General features: G+C 39.7%; 1 protein-coding gene across 1 annotated transcript in view; it reads right to left on the minus strand.

The window, feature by feature from the left end:
* Positions 1–19,615, minus strand: part of LOC129717124 (neuroendocrine convertase 2) — a 187,478-nt gene that overhangs the window by 70,242 nt on the left and 97,621 nt on the right. Inside the window, exons 7-9 of the mRNA XM_055666969.1 lie at positions 18,499–18,599; positions 13,596–13,829; positions 13,369–13,533 (exon numbers count right to left, since the gene is read on the minus strand). Coding sequence (XP_055522944.1) covers positions 13,369–13,533; positions 13,596–13,829; positions 18,499–18,599 — 500 coding nt within the window. The remainder of the gene's footprint in view (positions 1–13,368; positions 13,534–13,595; positions 13,830–18,498; positions 18,600–19,615) is intronic.

Raw genomic sequence — 19,615 nt, forward strand, 5'->3', positions numbered from 1 at the left:
AAAAAGTGATTCAAAAATTTTTATATGAAACATGAAAAAACACATCAACGGCACCACCCCAGATATGTGCTGCATACCCTGGCCCATCACCATGTCAAATATGAGGCTTGAAAGCAGGGTCTGAGCCGAGCTATTGATTTTTGAATATGTCACATTTTGTACCGCCATACTTGAAAAAGTGATTCAAAAATTTTTATATGAAACATGAAAAAACACATCAACGGCACCACCCCAGATATGTGCTGCATACCCTGGCCCATCACCATGTCAAATATGAGGCTTGAAAACAGGGTCTGAGCCGAGCTATTGATTTTTAAATATGTCACATTCTGTACCGCTACACGGTCGAGTCCGTGTCGCTGTGCTGAGTGATCTCACACCCGGCTCACTGCTGGTGGCTGTATTGGTGCTGCTGTACTGGTGCTGCTGGCTGCTTTGGGTGCAGCTTCGAACGATCGGACAACCACTGCTGGAAGGAAGGAGTAAAGAGGTACGTGTTCTAGTCGGCGCAAGTGCACTAGTGCGCTACATTTAGCGCGATGGATATAGATCCCTCGCCTCCCGTGCCACCATCCCCGAACCCCCCTGACCCTGACCCTTCTGTTACCCCCTCCCCTGTTCATTCTCCAGTCCCCCCTCGCCCCAGGCTTTACCCGGACGGATCTCAAAAGGGCAGCTATACTGTTTATTTTCGTCCAAAGGCAGGAGTGAATTCAAAGCGATTAAACATACTGCAAATTTCTAAAGACCTGACGAAGGGGTACAAGGCCGTGACCGAAATTTCCAAGGTCCGACCTAACAAGCTCCGTGTCGTGGTCAGTGATCTGGCACAGGCCAATGCTATCGCTTGCTCTGAGCTCTTCACACGCGAGTATCGCGTTTACATACCCGCACGAGACGTGGAGATCGACGGTGTCATAACCGATTGCAGCGATTGTATCCTTCGATGCCTAATTCAACTGCGTATATGAAGGATTCTATCTCTGTCTTACAGTGGAATTCTAGAAGTATTTTACCAAAAATTGATTCGTTTAAAGTTTTGATAAATGAAAACAAATGCGATGCATTTTCCCTTTGTGAAACTTGGCTTACTTCAAATATTGATCTCAACTTCCATGATTTTAATATTATTCGCCTTGATCGAGACACCCCATATGGAGGAGTACTTTTAGGGATTAAAAAGTGCTATTCTTTCTATCGTATTAACCTCCCCTCGATTCCAGGCATCGAAGTCGTCGCATGTCATATGACAATACAAGGTAAAGAGCTTTGTATTGCCTCAATATATATTCCTCCCAGAGCACAGGTTGGGCAACGGTTGCTCTTTGATTTAATAGAACTTCTTCCCTCGCCACGTTTGATTTTGGGAGACTTTAACTCTCATGGTGTGGCTTGGGGTTCCCCATACAATGATAACCGCTCCTCTTTAATCTATAACCTTTGCGATGACTTCGACATGACTATTTTAAACAACGGTGAAATGACACGTATCCCGAAACCTCCAGCGCGCCCAAGCGCTTTGGATCTATCCTTATGTTCGACGTCGCTACGGTTGGATTGCACATGGAAGGTAATCCTCGATCCTCACGGTAGCGACCATTTGCCTATTCTTATTTCAATTAATAACGGGTCAACACGCATGCGACCAATTGACATTCCGTATGACCTCACACGGAATGTCGATTGGAAGTTATACGAGGAAATGATTTCAAAAGCGGTCGAGTCGATTCAACATCATCCACCACTTGAAGAATACAACCTCCTCGCGGGTTTGATTCTCGACGCCGCGTTGCAAGCCCAAACGAAGAAATATCCCGGCGTAACGATCAAAGAACGGCCTCCCACTCCGTGGTGGGACCAAGAGTGCTCCGATGTCTACACGCAAAGATCCGACGCGTTTAAGGCCTACCAGAAGGGAGGTATACCCGACGACTATATACGGTATTCGGAGCTTAATACCAAGCTTAAAAGCCTGGCTAAAGCAAAGAAACGCGGATATTGGCGTCGGTTCGTGAACGAGACGTCGAGGGAGACATCGATGAGCACTCTTTGGAACACAGCCCGAAGAATGCGGAATCGCGTAACGGTCAACGAAAGCGAGGAGTCTTCAAGTCGGTGGATATTTGATTTTGCCAGGAAAGTATGTCCGGACTCTGTTCCTGAGCAAAACATTGTTCGCGATGCGTCTCCGGGCCACGACGCGATAGAATCACCTTTTACGATGGCAGAGTTTTCAGTTGCCCTCCTGTCCTGTAGCAATAACGCGCCTGGGTTAGATAGAATCAAATTCAACTTGTTGAAGAATCTACCCGGCAATGCCAAGAGGCGCTTGTTGAACTTGTTCAATAAGTTCCTGGAGCAAAACATTGTACCGCAGGATTGGAGGCAAGTGAAGGTGATCGCCATCCAAAAACCAGGGAAACCAGCTTCTGATCACAACTCTTATAGGCCGATTGCAATGCTATCCTGTATCCGGAAATTGATGGAAAAAATGGTACTCCGTCGTTTAGACCATTGGGTCGAATCAAATGGTCTACTATCAGATACTCAATTTGGCTTCCGCCGTGCCAAAGGGACGAATGATTGTCTTGCGTTGCTTTCAACAGATATTCAGCTGGCGTATGCTCGCAAAGAACAAATGGCGTCTGCGTTCTTGTACATTAAGGGGGCTTTTGATTCCGTTTCTATTGACATTCTTTCGGGTAAACTTCACCGACAAGGATTTTCTCCAATTTTAAACAATTTTTTGCACAATTTGTTGTCCGAAAAGCACATGCATTTTACGCACGGCGATTTGGCAACTTTTCGCATTAGCTACATGGGTCTTCCCCAGGGCTCATGTTTAAGCCCCCTTCTTTACAACTTTTATGTAAATGACATCGACGAATGTCTGGCAAATTCATGCACGATAAGACAACTTGCAGACGACAGTGTAATCTCTGTTACAGGAGCCAAAGCTGCCGATTTGCAAGGACCATTGCAAGATACCTTGGACAATTTGTCTGCTTGGGCTTTACAGCTAGGTATCGAATTCTCTCCGGAGAAGACTGAGATAGTAGTTTTTTCTAGGAAGCATGAACCTGCTCAGCTTCAAACACAATTAATGGGTAAAACGATTTCTCAGGTTTTGGTACACAAATATCTTGGTGTCTGGTTCGACTCTAAAAGCACCTGGGGTTGTCACGTGAGGTATCTGATGAAAAAATGTCAACAAAGAGTGAGTTTTCTTCGTACAATAACCGGACAATGGTGGGGAGCCCACCCAGGAGACCTTATAAGGCTTTACCAAACAACGATATTGTCTGTTATTGAGTACGGGTGTTTCTGCTTCCGCTCCGCAGCAAACACACATTTGATCAAACTGGAGCGAATACAATATCGTTGTTTGCGTATCGCCTTGGGTTGCATGCAATCGACCCATACGATGAGTTTTGAGATCTTAGCTGGAGTACTACCATTGAAAAACCGCTTCTGGAGCCTGTCTTCTCGTATTCTAATCAAATGTGAGGTCTTGAACCGTCCCGTGATTGAAAATTTTGAAAGGTTAATCGAACTTAATTCTCAAACCCGTTTTATGACATTGTATTTCAATCACATGTCCCAAAATATTAACCCTTCTTCGAATATTCCAAATCATGTCGACTTATCAAATACTTCTGATTCTACTGTGTTTTTCGATACATCCATGATAGAAGAAACTCGTGGAATCCCGGATCATTTACGCGTGCAGCAGATCCCTAAAATTTTTTCCAATAAATATCGAAACATCAACTGCGACAATATGTACTACACTGACGGATCACTTCTTGATGGGTCCACTGGCTTCGGTATCTTCAATAACAATTTAACCGTCTCCCATAAGCTCGATAATCCTGCTTCTGTTTACGTCGCAGAATTAGCTGCAATTCAGTACACCCTAGGGATTATCGAAAAAATGCCCACGGACCATTATTTCATCTTTACGGACAGTCTCAGTTCCATTGAGGCTCTCCGATCGATGAAAGATGTTAAGCACTCTCCGTATTTCCTGGGGAAAATACGGGAACATCTGAGTGCTTTATCCGAAAAATCTACTCAGATTACCTTAGCGTGGGTCCCTTCTCACTGCTCGATACCGGGTAATGAGAAAGCGGACTCTTTGGCTAAGGTGGGCGCAACAAACGGTGATATTTATGAAAGACCAATTGCCTTTAATGAATTTTTCGCATTTGTACGTCAGAATACGATCATCAGTTGGCAAAATTCTTGGACCAAGGGGGAACTGGGAAGGTGGTTACATTCCATAATCCCCAAGGTATCGACGAACCCGTGGTTCAAGGGGTTGGATGTAGGTCGGGATTTCATTTGCGTGATGTCCCGGCTTATGTCCAATCACTATAGATTTGACGCGCATCTCCGTCGTGTTGGGCTCGGGGAGAGTGGTATCTGTGCCTGTGGTGAAGGTTATCACGACATAGAGCATGTGGTTTGGTCATGCCCTGTACACCGTGACGCCAGGTCTAGATTAATAGCTTCCCTGCAGGCCGAAGGTAGGCAGCCGGCTGTTCCCGTTCGTGATGTCTTGGCGAGCCGTGACCTATCCTACATGTCCCTTATATACGTTTTCCTGAAATCCATCCACGCCCCAGTTTAGTCCTATCCCCTTCCGCCTACATCCAACCAAACGACAAGAACACGTTAAGACCCCGGATCCGGAAACAGCAATCAGACCCGCACGATACTCTCAAGGCCCGATGGAAACAACCCAATATGCCAGTCCGTAATATCTTGGCCCAGCAGCGGAACAAATTTAATATGCTGCTTACCTATGGCAATGAAAACCATCAAACAGCAAACCTGTGCTTTTAATGCAAAATATTCTAGCTTTAAGTTAGATTTAGTTTCAGCTCGTAGTCGGCAGCGAGGATAAAAAATTTGCTTTTAGTTATTAAGATACTTTAGGAAGTAAGCTACCAGATATAATTGGCGCCGTTAAACATTGAATTGTATTTGTGCCGTGTCAAATAAACTATAGATGAAAAAAAAAAAGGGGTAATCAGATCGCCACTCGAGAATTTCTTTCTGAAGAGGTACTGGAAAACTTGAATGAAATACGAACTATTATCAAGAACATCAAAAATATGAAAGCACCAGGATATGATGGGATTTTTCATAGCCTCTTCAAAAAACTTCCCGAAATCTCTTCAAATTTCTTGGTGAGAATTTTTAACAGATGCTTTGAATTAGCATATTTTCCCTCAAAATGGAAAAATGCCCAAGTCACTCCAATTTTAAAACATGAAAACAATCCAGCTGAAGCATCAAGTTATCGTCCAATTAGTTTACTATCTTCTATAAGCAAACTTTTTGAAAGAATGATGAATTTTTGATGATGACACATATCAATGAAAATTCAATTATTGCAAATGAGCAGTTTGGATTTCGCCATGGGCATTCAACTACTTATCAGTTACTTAGAGTAACTAATATGATTCGTACTAATGAATCTGAAGGTTATTCCACTGGAGCTGCTCTTCTAGACATAAAAAAGCAATCGACAGTGTTCGGCATAAAGGTTTGATAGCTAAAGGAACCATTCAAATATTACATAACGCGGAATTTGGCAATTTTCAATACCCACCCACCCCCATGTAACGCAATTTTACATGTTTGCCACATGCAATATAACGCTCCGCCGAATACCCCCCCACCCCCTAGAGCGTTATGTATTATTTGAATGATCCCAAAATGTCCGATTTCCGTTTTCCTCCGAGTGGGAGAGAGTAGTTGTAGATCATGTTGTGGTAGTCTAGTTTAGATTTCAAATTCAAAAACTAAAACAGTCATGTTTTAAGATCAAGTTTGAACAACAAATAAAGTATTATAAAAAAATTGCTTTGTCCGCCTTTTTCCTTCGCGTACCCCAGGTTGAGAACAGCTGCCGTAAAAGGAAACACCCTTGGTGTCATATGCAGTAGGCTGCAAAAAAGTCTAAATATATTTTCTTCATATTTGCAGAAATGGAAGATTTCTCCTAATGCATCAAAAACACAATCAATTATTTTTCCTCATAAACCAAGAGTTTCTTTTCTCAAATCCACCAATAATGTTGTTAAGATGAACGGTGCAATCTTGGTCTGACCAAGTTAAATATTTAGGGCTAATTTATGATAAAAATCTTACCTTCAAGGAGCACATTGAGAACATCCAAACAAAGTGCAATGAATATATAAAATATTTGTGTCCTCTTATCAACAGAAATTCTAGACTTTGTCTCTAGAATCAACTGTTCATTTACAAACAAATATTTAGACCAGCAATGTCATAACGTATGAGGAAAAAAAATCCGAACGAACTTTCAATGCCAAAAAAAACCTTGCGTAACTAATTTTTCTTAACTTGTTTGTTTATTTAAGTAGTGTAACTCATTAACAAACATCATAAGAATAATACAGCCCCACATCGCGCTGATTTCCTGATCCACTGGGGTACTTGCCTCATAGCTTCCTGAATCCTGTTTCAATTATTTTGAGCTCCTTCTTGATTTTTAGATCAAACAATCGACGTTTTTGCTTTGTAACCTTTATGGTAGACCATTCGCTTCAAATTTGCCCAGAAAGCTTCAATAGACTTTTTTTTCAGGTATGACGTTTATGGCTCAAGAGTCAAGTCTTGTATCCGCCATCTGCCCTTCAATAGACTGTAGATGTGGCACATTTTTAGGATTGCATTTTTTCGGAATAAATTCGATCTTGCCTTGCCGCAAATCCGCTTAAGTTGCATTAGCATAGTGTGACACTGCAAGGTCTGGCACTAACACTACTTTGTCATTTTTATGGTACTTATATTCTAAGTTTTATACTCCTTACATGCAGATACTTTTTCACTATTTTTGGTTCAACCTGATATTTATTGCCCAGCTCACGATACGATTTCGCCGACCGACCAGCCGTTTCCGCCCTCAATTTCGCTCGAACTTTGCTCTCTTGCATTGTGCATTCTCGTCCGGAACCAGATTTTCTTTTGAAGGCATTTCAATTCTTGAAGAGTTTGACAGTAATGTATATACATGTTTTTTTTATATCCAAGATCTTTAAAATAGTGAAACACTTACCTTTTATAATTTTCTTTGTTTTGCTCACAAAAATTGCAAATCAATTTACGACGGTCTTCTTACGACAACGCTCTTTTCTCAACTAAGCGTCACTTGACAGAATCGACTGATCGTTTTGCCAATTATATGAAAGTGGATCTTCATTTTGCGGAGAAGGATTTTTCGATTTGTGCAGCACTTCGAAATCGTAGACCAATTTAAAAGTTGTTCGGATTTTTTTCCTCACACGTTATGTGTCCCCATCTGGACAAGTTGATGTACAACCAGAAAGAATATGCTTCAAAGGATTCAGAATAAACTTCTGAAAATGATATTGAAGCGTCCTCGCTGGTTTAGCACGAATGAACTACACAGGCTTACTAATGTGGAAACATTAGAAAATATGTCAAACCAAATTTATAATAAGTTCCGACAAAAATCGTTGCAATCCTCTACTAGAACGATTAGCTCACAATATAGTCACAATATAGTCAGTAAGATAGGTGTAAGAACCTTAACCTATAAGGTTTAATTTTAAATCCAATTTTTTTTTCTTGGTTTACTACTAGAGGTTTACAATTTTCCTACATTTATATTCACGCAACTTTGCGAGCATACGGCAGCTGAATATTTTTAGAAAGCAACGCAAGACAACCATTCTGATCTTTGGCACGACGGAAGTCAAATTGAGTATTTAATAGTAGATCTAGGATTGGGCGATCTTCGAAAAAAAATCGATTTTCAGGATCGATTCAGCTAAACGGCTTCAGAATTGATTCTTTTGAAAAATCCAGGCTGCAGGATCGATTTTTGTTGAATCGATCTTTCAAAGAGCATTTTGTTTTGTTGTGGCTTTTAAAGCGTTTTTTGTTTTGTTGCGCTGTGAAATTCAACGAAACAAGCGCCTTTTTTTAAAAAACTGAGTGAGGTATTAACACCAATGTACGTGAGAATGAATAATCTATTATTCATGAAGAGTCGAAGTCTTTCAAATAGTTTGTAACGATATTATTACAGAAGACGAGGCGTGCAGCTCGTCTCGCCCCCAGTCACAGAAAATGTTGTACTTGAGAATGCGAGTGAAACTTGACTTGTGACAGCTGAGTCGAACAATTTTGCAGACGAGCTACTTGTCCAAAATCCAGCCGACTCACCATCTGCAATATTAAAATTGGTCAGGCGAGTAACTAGCCGCTCGTCTCGTTTCCTGTAATAAGCCCCTATAACAAATAATCCCTAAAACATTGAACGTCGATTACTCGAAATAATGTTTTTAAAGCTTGGATCGATTTTGTTGCACTCCGATCATATCATATCTGCTAGTGCGTCACCAGTTGCATTATGGGCAGGGATGGAATGAACTATATAGAGGCATGATGATGTCATAACCGCACGCAACCATTAAAAAACATTGGAAACGGTACATGATACTTTACAATTACTAAAAATCGCATCTAAAAATAATCTGCACGCTGAAAAACCATTAAAACTTTCAAAAGATCGAAAAAATCAAATCGAAAAGGAAACGATCTTTTCAATTTTTCCGGGGCTAAAGAACCGATTTAAAAGATCGGAGATTGATGTGAAAAAAAATCGATTCTCCGTAGATCGATTCAAGATCGACCAATCCTAAGTAGATCAATTGATTCATCAAACAAGTGCAATAAGCGCCTCTTGGTAGTGCCGGGTAGATTCTTCAACATGTTGAATTTAATTCATTCTAACCCAGGCGCGTTAATGTTGCAGGACAGGAGGGCAACACCGAACACAAACGGGTAAGATTTTATTATTTTGGAGCAATATTTTATTACTTTTTGTGTCTAAAGACCGCACATTAGACAAAAAAGGTAAAAAACTAAAAGTAATAAAATGAAAGACAGCTACGCGCTTGTTGTTGCAGTGAAATATACAACCAAGAGCCGCAACGCATGTGTAGCGACACTTCACTCGCTGCATTCGTATTGATGCAACGATCAGGTTTATTTTTTATCTCTTTATTCACACATAATAAGGATCTCGACCGTCAACCTCAAATGTCTAATTAGAAACCCCACTGTTTCGTTCCCCACTCTGTACTTTGAAATGAAGATGTGTATGTAATACCGTGTTACCAGTGTTGCAAAGATGTAAATATGGGTTTGCTACATAGATGGACACGAGTTTTGCACAATCAAACAAGTCCAAATGAGTTTTCATGAAGCGATGAGTGCGTTTCAACTTGACTTGCATCCGCTTGCAAAAAAAGCATATGTTTGTGTTTTATTCCTGACGGAGTGATTTAATCTAAATCGTTCACAAATTAACAGAAGCGCTTTATTACGCAATCTGATCTGATAGCATCTGAGCAAATATGATGAAAAACGTACCCCATTGCTTTAACACGTTTATTTATGTAAATGCATTGAGTTCTAATGCCAACGTCACTTCTCTTGCAAAATAGCAAAACCATTTCAACGTTTTGCACTAAAAGTGACCAAGAAATCAAAGAAATAGTTATCGGTTTCCGTTATACTCTACTAGAATTTTTTTTTTGGAAATAAATATTGAATTTTTTTTTAGAAATACGGAACGGATCAATCGGCAAAGACCTAGGCTACGAACACGGGAAAAGATTAAGGTAAACGATTGGAAATTGGGTACTTGGAACGTCCGATCTCTCAATGAACCGGCGCGGGCTGGCTTGCTTGCTCGAGAACTACAGCGGCAGGGAGTCGAAATCGCAGCGATTCAGGAGGTTCGGTGGTCAAATTCCGGAGAAAGGGAATTCCGTGCAGTAGACCCTATTGCACGCACTTCTTTCAAGTACCACATCTACTACAGTGGCGGCAAAGCAGCGGAACGGGGCGTCGGTTTCGTAGTGCTGGGAAATCAGAAAACAAGAGTCATCCGGTGGAGGCCCGTAGATGACCGTATATGCGTGTTAAGGATTAAGGGCAGATTCTTCAACTATAGTTTAATCAACACATACGCACCGACAAACGACATATCCGATGAAGTCAAAGATGAGTTCTATGACCAGCTTGAGCGAATCTATGACGAGTGCCAAAACACGACGTGAAAGTCGTCATCGGAGACGCAAACGCACAGGTTGGGAGGGAGGAATTCTTCCGTCCGGTCATTGGAAGGCATAGCCTCCATTCGTCAACCAATGAAAACGGCCTGAGGCTGATAAACTTTGCCGCGGCCAGAGGAATTGCCATATGTAGCTCTTATTTTCCACGTTTGATGTTCGGAAACACACCTGGAGGCATCCAAATGGAGAAGCCTGCTCCCAGATCGATCACGTACTGATTGGCGTTCGGCACTTTTCGGATGTTACTGATGTTAGGTCTTTTCGGGGACCAAACATTGACTCTGGCCATTATCTCGTCGTTTGTAAGATCCGCGTCGAACGTGCTGAAATCTCGCACAGAGAGGACGACGCGTTTCAACATTCAGCGGTTGAAAGCTGATGGCGTGGCAGCAGAATACGCAAGAGAGCTGGATCAACGGATCGCAGAACAGCAGGAGGAAGGAGTGGAAGACATAAATGGACTGTGGAGCAGTATTCACGGCGCCATCGAAACGACTGCGAGAGAGGTGGTAGGTACGACGCGTGGAAGACAGCCTAACGGCTGGTTCGATGCTGAGTGCCAGAGAGCGACAGATGAGAAGAACCGTGCCAGGAGCCGCAGGCTCACTGCGGCTACGCGTCAGAACAGAGAAGGGTACAGGGTGGCAAGAGCTGCCGAAAATAGAACCCACCATCGGAAGAAGCGCGAGTACGAGGAGCAGGTGCTCGCCAGCGCTGAGGACAGCTATGCTGAAAACGACGTGCGGAGATTCTATAGAACTGTCAACAGAGTCAGAAGCAGGAATTTCCCTGTGCCGGTCATGTGTAATGACAAGGACGGCAACCTGCTTACTGATAAACCGACGGTTGCAGCCAGGGGGAAGGAGCATTTTCAGGCGCTATTGAACGGCGAGGAGCCGGATGAGCAGAGCAGGAACAGGATGACGATTATGAGTGACGAACAAGCAGGAGGAGGTGAAAAAGGCGATTAGTGAGCTGAAAAACGGCAAAGCCACTGGGAAGGACGGTATCCCGGCCGAACTTCTAAAAGCGGGAAGCAAGCGGCTGTACTATGCGATCCACCAGATAATACTAAGTATCTGGGCGGACGAACAAATGCCGAACGACTGGTTGGAAGGCCTCATATGCCCTATCTATAAGAAGGGCCATCGATTGGATTGTGGCAACTATCGAGGGAAAACGTTGCTCAACTCCGCATATAAAGTGCTCTCCCGTATCCTGTTTTTCAGATTGAGACCGCTAACGGAATCCTTTGTTGGCGAATACCAGGCTGGTTTTCGACAAGGGCGTTCCACGACGGATCAAATTTTCACCCTGCGACAGATCCTCGGGAGTACAACTTATCGACTCACCATCTGTTTGTGGACTTCAGGGCGGCATACGACTCAGTGAAAAGAAACGAGCTGTGGCAGATCATGCTGGAACACGGTTTCCCTACGAAACTAATAAAGCTGAGTCGTATGACACTGGAGGGATCAAAATCGTGCGTGCGGATAGCTGGCGAGACATCAGCCGCGTTCGTAACGTTGGATGGACTGAAGCAGGGGGATGCGCTCTCCAACCTACTGTTTAACATCGCTCTTGAGGGTGCAGTACGAAGAGCAAACGTCGAAAGAAACGGTACGATCATCACGAAATCTCATATGCTTCTTGGTTTTGCGGACGACGTCGATATCATCGGTATCAACCGTAAGGCCGTGGAGGAGGCTTTCGTACCTTTTAAGAGAGAAGCAGCGAGATTGGGACTTGTCATTAACTCTGCCAAAACGAAGTACATGGTAGCTGGCGGAGAGCGTGGGAGTCCCCGTGGTGTTGGATCTGAGGTGGAGATAGATGGGGAACGATTTGAAGTGGTTGACGAATTCGTTTATCTTGGTACGCTTGTGACATGTGACTACGATATGAGCCGTGAAGTGAAACGACGAGTTGCAACTGCGAACAGGGCTTTCTACGGACTGCGTAACCAGCTAAGGTCCCGTAGTTTGCAAACTCGCACAAAACTAGCGCTGTATAGGACGCTGATACTCCCGGTGGCCCTTTACGGACATGGAGCATGGACGCCGAAGGAAGCGGATCGACGAGTGCTCGGAGTTTTTGAGCGTAAAGTTCTGCGATCGATACTTGGCGGTAAATTGGAAGGTAGAGTGTGGCGCAGACGCATGAATCACGAGTTGTACCAGGTATACAAACATGCTGATATAGTGAAGGCTATCTTCAGTAGAGAACCAGGAAGAGGCCGTCGACTCCGTGGTAGGCCTCGCACGCGGTGGATGTGCGCGGTGTAAGAAGATGCACGATCTGCTGGTGTACGGGAAGACTGGAGAACGGCTGCCCAAGACAGAAGAAGCTAGACATCTCTAATTCGTTCGGCCGTAGACCGGTGAACGGTCCGTTAGCCAAAAAAGTAAGTAAAGTAAACCACTCTCTTAACTTCGCTACGTGGTAAGATGAATTTCTATTCCGTGTTTGGTACGGATAAAACACGATGTTCCATATTCCATGCGCGGTTGAGAATAACAATTTTCGTAATCCTCCGCCCAGTCTGCGTTACGTCATAGGCTCCTACCGTCATACTTTCTTCTAAGACGTTACATCCTTTTACGTGCAGTGTTGTGAATTTACTAAAGCGGATTAAGTATTGTTAGCAGAAAGTGCCGCACTTTTCTGTTTGCAATCGGATTAGTTTCGGACATCGCACAGTACACAGTGACATCGAATTATAGTAAACATCACACTACTATGCATCTTATCTAAGAACATGTTGCAGTTGCAGTTTGATATAATTCCTTGAAAAAGGTCGATTAATGCAATTGTAAATTTCATTCAGTTATCACATAAATGCATCATGGTTGGACCGTGTCCGATATCCACACTAACATAATAATGTAACTGAAGAGTTTGATGAATAATAATTTACGTAGTTCCACGTCTACCATGCAGTCGTGTCGTACCACCACAAGGGCTGCGATCAGCACCATATTTGAGCAAGTAATAGTAGAATTTGTACCGTATTACTGAAACAATCTCAACAATGCATTTGGTAATCATGTACGTAGCTCTACGTCAGTCATGGATATGAGCTACTACTTTTGTCCTGGTCAAACATACTTGGGAATAGATGCACTAATTTACCCCAAAAAAAGGAAAACCTCTGATGAGAAGACCAATTCACTACGTTATTTGGCCAAATAATTTTTATAATGAATAAAACAAACAGCTTTACCTTGTTCCCATTGGAGATGTGACGAATAATTCCAAATCACCTCTGCGTGTGGCGTTTGCAGTTATAACAGCTTGAACATGCTCCAAATAGCGAACCTCAGTATCAGTGCCTCTGCAGGCATCCGTCTTAATACGCAGTGTTAAAGTTCCAGTGGAAGGTATTTTACTATAATAAATTTATTATCAATATGTAAACAGTTTTCTTTTAATTTATTGCGTTTGCCATACTGGACATTCAGTACTGCTCCAGCTTCACAATGATAACGAGGAGGAACGGTTCGCCATTTATTTGCTAAAGATACCATCGCGCCTGCATCAAGCACTCCGAAGCCAAATAAATGGTTGAACTCCAGCCCAACACCGTTCATAGTCCAGTGGAAACGATTCTTAGCATCAAATAATGAGTTTCTTTTCGATGTCAAAACCGTCAGATGTTGTATGTCACGCCAAGTCAGGGATGGACTACAATAACAAAGAAATTCAAATATTTTAAAATTAATATCCGTTTAATAATCTGCTTTGCTGATGCTCGCACGAGCTTCTACCAGAAAGAGAAGAAGGAATCTAATACGTATATCGAGTTTCTGACACCGTTTAAAATAAAGAATTACACTCTATCGTATCAGTGCGTCTTGAACTGTCCTACAGATCAGACGTTTTTTCGGTTGCTTGTGGACTGGTTTTTGACTGCCTATAGCTTCAAAGTTTGTGTTTTGTCAGTGTGTCTTTTAAAGATTACCTGAAAGTTATTTCCCATCAGTCTTTCTCAAGACTACCTACTTTTGAATTTAACATTTGTTTTAACTTTTTTCGTATCACCTGAAATGGCTGGACGGAAAAAGAAACCTCGCATCGCTGCGGGGAGGAAAAGAGAGGCATCTCTTTCTGACACATCGAGTGTCTGTAGTGACAATCCTTTTGATATTTTGCCTGAGCAAGAAGCTGGTGAAATGGAAGTTATTAATAATGAAACTATACAAAATATAAAATTTTTAAAAAAGGAGAAAGTTCCACCTATTGTGGTAACTATTTCTTCTGAATTTAATATATTCAAAAAGGAACTTTCAACGTTTGTTTCTGACGTTAAAGTTACCTATCAAATTGGCCGTAGAGGTGAATGCCGCTTATTAGCCGACTCAGTAAAGGGTCGTGATCGTCTTGTTCAGTATTTAACTGACAAGATGTACAAATTTTTTACATATGACACCAAGAACACCAAGCCGTTCAAGGTTGTCTTGAAAGGTCTCACCAACGATCAAACCGTTGATGAGATCAAACTTACTTTAACAGAATTACTTGGCATAGCCCCTACCCAAGTAATTCTAATGAAACAAAAATCACGAGGCGAAAACAGTCAGAGAACTGGAATTTCCCTTGTTAATTATTTAATTCATTTTAACCGCAATGAGGTTAACAACTTAAAATTTTTTGAAAAAGCACATGCTTTGTATAATGTGCGTGTAAAGTGGGAAATTTATAGGAAGTATGGCGGAGGTGAAAAGCATATCACCCAATGCCGTACTTGCCAACGTTATGGCCATGGTTCCAAATTCTGTAACATGGACCAAAAATGTCTTAATTGTGGAGACTCTTCTCACAAAAAGGACACATGTCCTGTGAAAGAGAGTAAAAATTTTCGCTGTGCGAATTGTAACGGCAACCATATGTCAAATTTTTATCAATGCCCAGTCCGTTTAGCAATTGTTAAGGCAAGGCAAGGTAAACAAAATTCAATTTCTCAATTAAAACCAACTTCGAAACAAAATTCTCCAAGCGTACCAGTGACGCATAGTTTACCTACTCCTTTGCATACCCGTTTAACTTATGCACAGGTTACAGGTAGTTCGAACATTATACCGCCTAGTGTTGGTAGTTCGAAAATGACCATTAATATGGGTAAGCAAAACACGCTAGAAAATAATTGTACACCTATTACTCCAGCTAATTTTGCTGCCGAAAATATTTTTTCTAATGTCGACTGCCTGGGGCCTAATACGGCAGGTAAACTTTCTTTTTTGCAACAGGCAATGTTCGATCTTATGAACGCCATGTTGCAGGCAAAATCAATGTTTGAAGCCATTCAAATAGGCACAAATTTTACAATTGAAATTGTTTCTAATTTAAAATTTAGCAATGATTTTAAATAAAGCAATTAAAATATTAAATTGGAATGCTCGCTCATTGAAGGCCAATGAGAATGAGCTTTTTAATTTTTTAACAGTAAATAATGTGCATATTGCAATTATTACTGAAACATTTTTGAAACCTAACATAAAATTAAAATATGATCCCAATTACGTGGTTCATAGATATGATAGGATTCAGGGTTCCGGCGGTGGAGTTGCAATTGTTATTCATCGCCGAATCAAACATCGTGCTCTTCCCCATCTTGAGACGAAAGTTATTGAAACTTTGGGAATTGAAGTTCAAACTGAACTTGGGATTTTATTTATTGCCGCAGCATATTTACCATTTCAATGCACACGCGAGCTCAAAAATTATTTTAAAGGTGATTTACAAAAACTTACCAGAAATCGTTCGAAATTTTTCATAATCGGCGATTTTAACGCTAAACATCGTTCATGGAATAATTCTCAAAGTAATTCCAATGGCAAAATTTTATTCAACGATTGTTCTTCAGGATACTATTCTATTTTGTCTCCGAATAGTCCTACATGCTTTTCTTCTGTAAGAAACCCTTCAACAATTGATTTGGTGCTTACAGATCAAAGTCATGTATGTAGTGATTTGATCACACATGCTGACTTTGATTCTGATCATCTTCCAATAACTTTTTCTTTATCACATGAATCAGTTTTAAACCCTATGAGCTCAGTTTTTAATTATAACAAGGCTAATTGGGAAAGATACAAAACTCATATTGAGAGAAATTTCAATAATGAGCTTGATTTGCAAAACGAAGTGAATATTGATTCCGCTTTGGACGCATTAAAATGTGCAATTGTTGATGTCAGGAATTATTCTGTTCCAAAGGCTCAAGTGAAATTTGATTCACCAATAATTGACGAAAATCTTCAACTTCTAATTCGTTTGAAAAATGTCCGCAGACGTCAATATCAACGTTCTCGTGACCCTGTTTTTAAAACTATTTATAAAGATTTACAGAAAGAGATTAAACATAGATTTACTCTTCTGAGAAATCAAAATTTTGAGACTAAAGTTGAAAAATTGAAACCATATTCAAAACCATTTTGGAAGCTGTCGAAGATTCTTAAGAAGCCTTCAAAGCCTATTCCAGTTTTTAAAGATGGTGAACGTTTTCTTGTATCCAATGAACAAAAGGCTCAAAGACTTGCTCAGCAGTTTGAGAGTGTTCATAACTCAAATTTGAATTTTGTGAGTCCAATTGAAAATGAAGTCACACGTCAATTTGATTTAATTTCTTCCCAGAGTTTTTTACCTGCAGAAATAATTGAAACTAACTTGAATGAGATTAAATCAATTATTAAAAATTTCAAAAATATGAAAGCACCTGGTGACGATGGAATCTTTAATATACTAATCAAACATCTCCCTGAGAGCACAATGGAATTTTTAGTGAAAATTTTCAATTGCTGCTTCAAAATTGCATATTTTCCCAAATTATGGAAAAATGCAAAAATTACTCCAATTTTAAAACCGGATAAGAACCCAGCTGAAGTTTCCAGTTATCGACCAATCAGTTTGCTTTCTTCAATAAGTAAACTGTTTGAGAGAATTATTCTTAACAGAATGATGTCACACATCAACGAAAATTCAATTTTTGCAAATGAACAGTTTGGATTTCGCCATGGGCATTCCACAACTCATCAATTGCTCAGAGTTACTAATATGATACGAGCTAACAAATCTGAAGGTTATTCCACTGGAGCTGCTCTTTTAGACATAGAAAAAGCATTCGACAGTGTTTGGCATAAAGGTTTGATTGCGAAATTGCAAACTTTTAATTTTCCAATTTTCCTAATCAAAATTTTAAAAAATTATCTTACTGATCGAACTCTGCAGGTTGTCTATCAGAATTCAAAATCTGATAGATTTCCTGTCAGAGCAGGTGTACCTCAAGGTTCAGTCTTGGGTCCAGTCCTGTACAACATATTCACTTCAGATCTTCCTGAATTGCCTCCAGGATGCACAAAGTCATTGTTCTGCGATGACACAAGCATTTCCGTAAAAGGAAAAAGTCTTCGTGTCATATGCAGTCGATTGCAGAAAAGTTTAGATATTTTTTCTTCCTACTTGCAAAAGTGGAAAATCTCTCCCAATGCTTCTAAAACTTAAATGATAATTTTTCCGCATAAGCCTAGGGCTTCTTTCCTCAAGCCAAACAATAATCACGTTGTCAAGATGAATGGGGTTATTTTAAGTTGGTCCGACAAGGTTAAGTACTTGGGACTAATTTATGATAAAAAACTTATTTTCAAAGAGCACATTGAGAGTATACAAGCCAAGTGCATCAAATATACGAGATGTTTATATCCTCTCATTAACAGGAATTCTAAACTTTGTTTAAAGAACAAACTTTTGATTTACAAACAAATTTTTAGACCAGCAATGCTTTATGCTGTACCGATCTGGTCAAGTTGCTGTTCAACAAGGAAGAAAACGCTCCAAAGGATTCAGAATAAAATTCTGAAAATGATTTTGAAGCGTCCTCCTTGGTTTGGTACACTCGAATTACATAGACTTACTGGTGTTGAACCATTAGAAGCTATGTCAAATAAAATTATTAACAATTTTCGACAAAAATCGTTGCAATCCTCAATTGCTACGATAAGCTCTCTTTATAGCCAATAAGTTAGCAATTGAGTTAGTTGTAAGTTTACTTCCCCTTTTCTGACAAGTAGGTTTAAATCCCTACGAATGATAAGTCCTAATTGCGAAAGCAAACAAATCCTAACAATTAAAATTACAAATTTCTAACAGTGTTGAGAAGTCACCATTTGTGATTGGACACACATACTCATTATTTACTAATATTTATCATAAATACTTAAGCTACTAACAAAAAAAAAAAAAAAAAAAAACACTCTATCGTATCAAATAAAACACCAAAATTTTAAAATATTGCAAATTTTCGCTGACCAGTTCCATGAACATGGTTTTTCCATAACCGAGATAATTAAAAACTCACTTCGCTTCCAACGCCAAAGCAAAGACTCCGGCTGCCTCAGGTGCAGCAGCGCTCGTACCAGAGTGAGTAGTTGTACATTTCCCGTAGAGGTCTGTAGTTGCCTAAAATTTATTAAAGTGAATTTATTCATTACAATATCTCACCAATACTAAATGCATCCTTTTGGGTATATATATATATATATATATATATATATATATATATATATATATATATATATATATATATATATATATATATATATATATATATATATATATATATATATATATATATATTTATATATATATATATATTTATATATATATATATATATATATATATATATATATATATATATATATATGTATATATATATATATATATATATATATATATATATATATATATATATATATATATATATATATATATATATATATATATATATATATATATATATATATATATATATATATATATATATATATATATATATATATCCCAAGTAACACACAAAACATGTTAGAAAATAAGTCACAACGAAAGTAGTCATATAGGTGTACTACAAGCGCAATTGAAAACTTGTGTTATTATATTGTGTTTGAAGTTGTTTTCCATCAGTAATACAACCGCATTTCGAAAACAAGCTCGTTTTTTCTGGTTTTGGAGATGTTTTGAATAACATGAGTTCAAGAATGACAATCACTATCACTTGATCTTTTCGTAAGACATTACACTGTCAAATAACTACACTACGTACCTGCAAAATGCTTTTCCTTAGTACTATAGTCGTAGCATCCAACACCCAACTTAAAATTACTTGATCAAATTAATATTTAAATTATATGAACGATTTCTATATTTATTCGAAGCGGGTCAAAACGCGCCATCAAAAGATAAACAAAACGCTTGCAGTGTAACCAATATCACTTCAGTTTTTTGTTATTGTATATCTAACAACGTTTTCTAGTTTTGTTAGATTTTATATCCAGATAACGTTGAAACTATACGAAAACAATTTCAATATTCAAGGGAAAAAAACTCTTTTTGAAAGGTTGAATATTATTTTTTGTCATAATTTTATAATGAATTAAAACTGCCACTGATAAAAGCAATTGTCGATCTAGTTGCACTG

This window comes from Wyeomyia smithii, chromosome 1 (genome assembly GCF_029784165.1).
Source record: "Wyeomyia smithii strain HCP4-BCI-WySm-NY-G18 chromosome 1, ASM2978416v1, whole genome shotgun sequence".
In the NCBI taxonomy this organism is placed as follows: Eukaryota; Metazoa; Arthropoda; class Insecta; order Diptera; family Culicidae; genus Wyeomyia; species Wyeomyia smithii.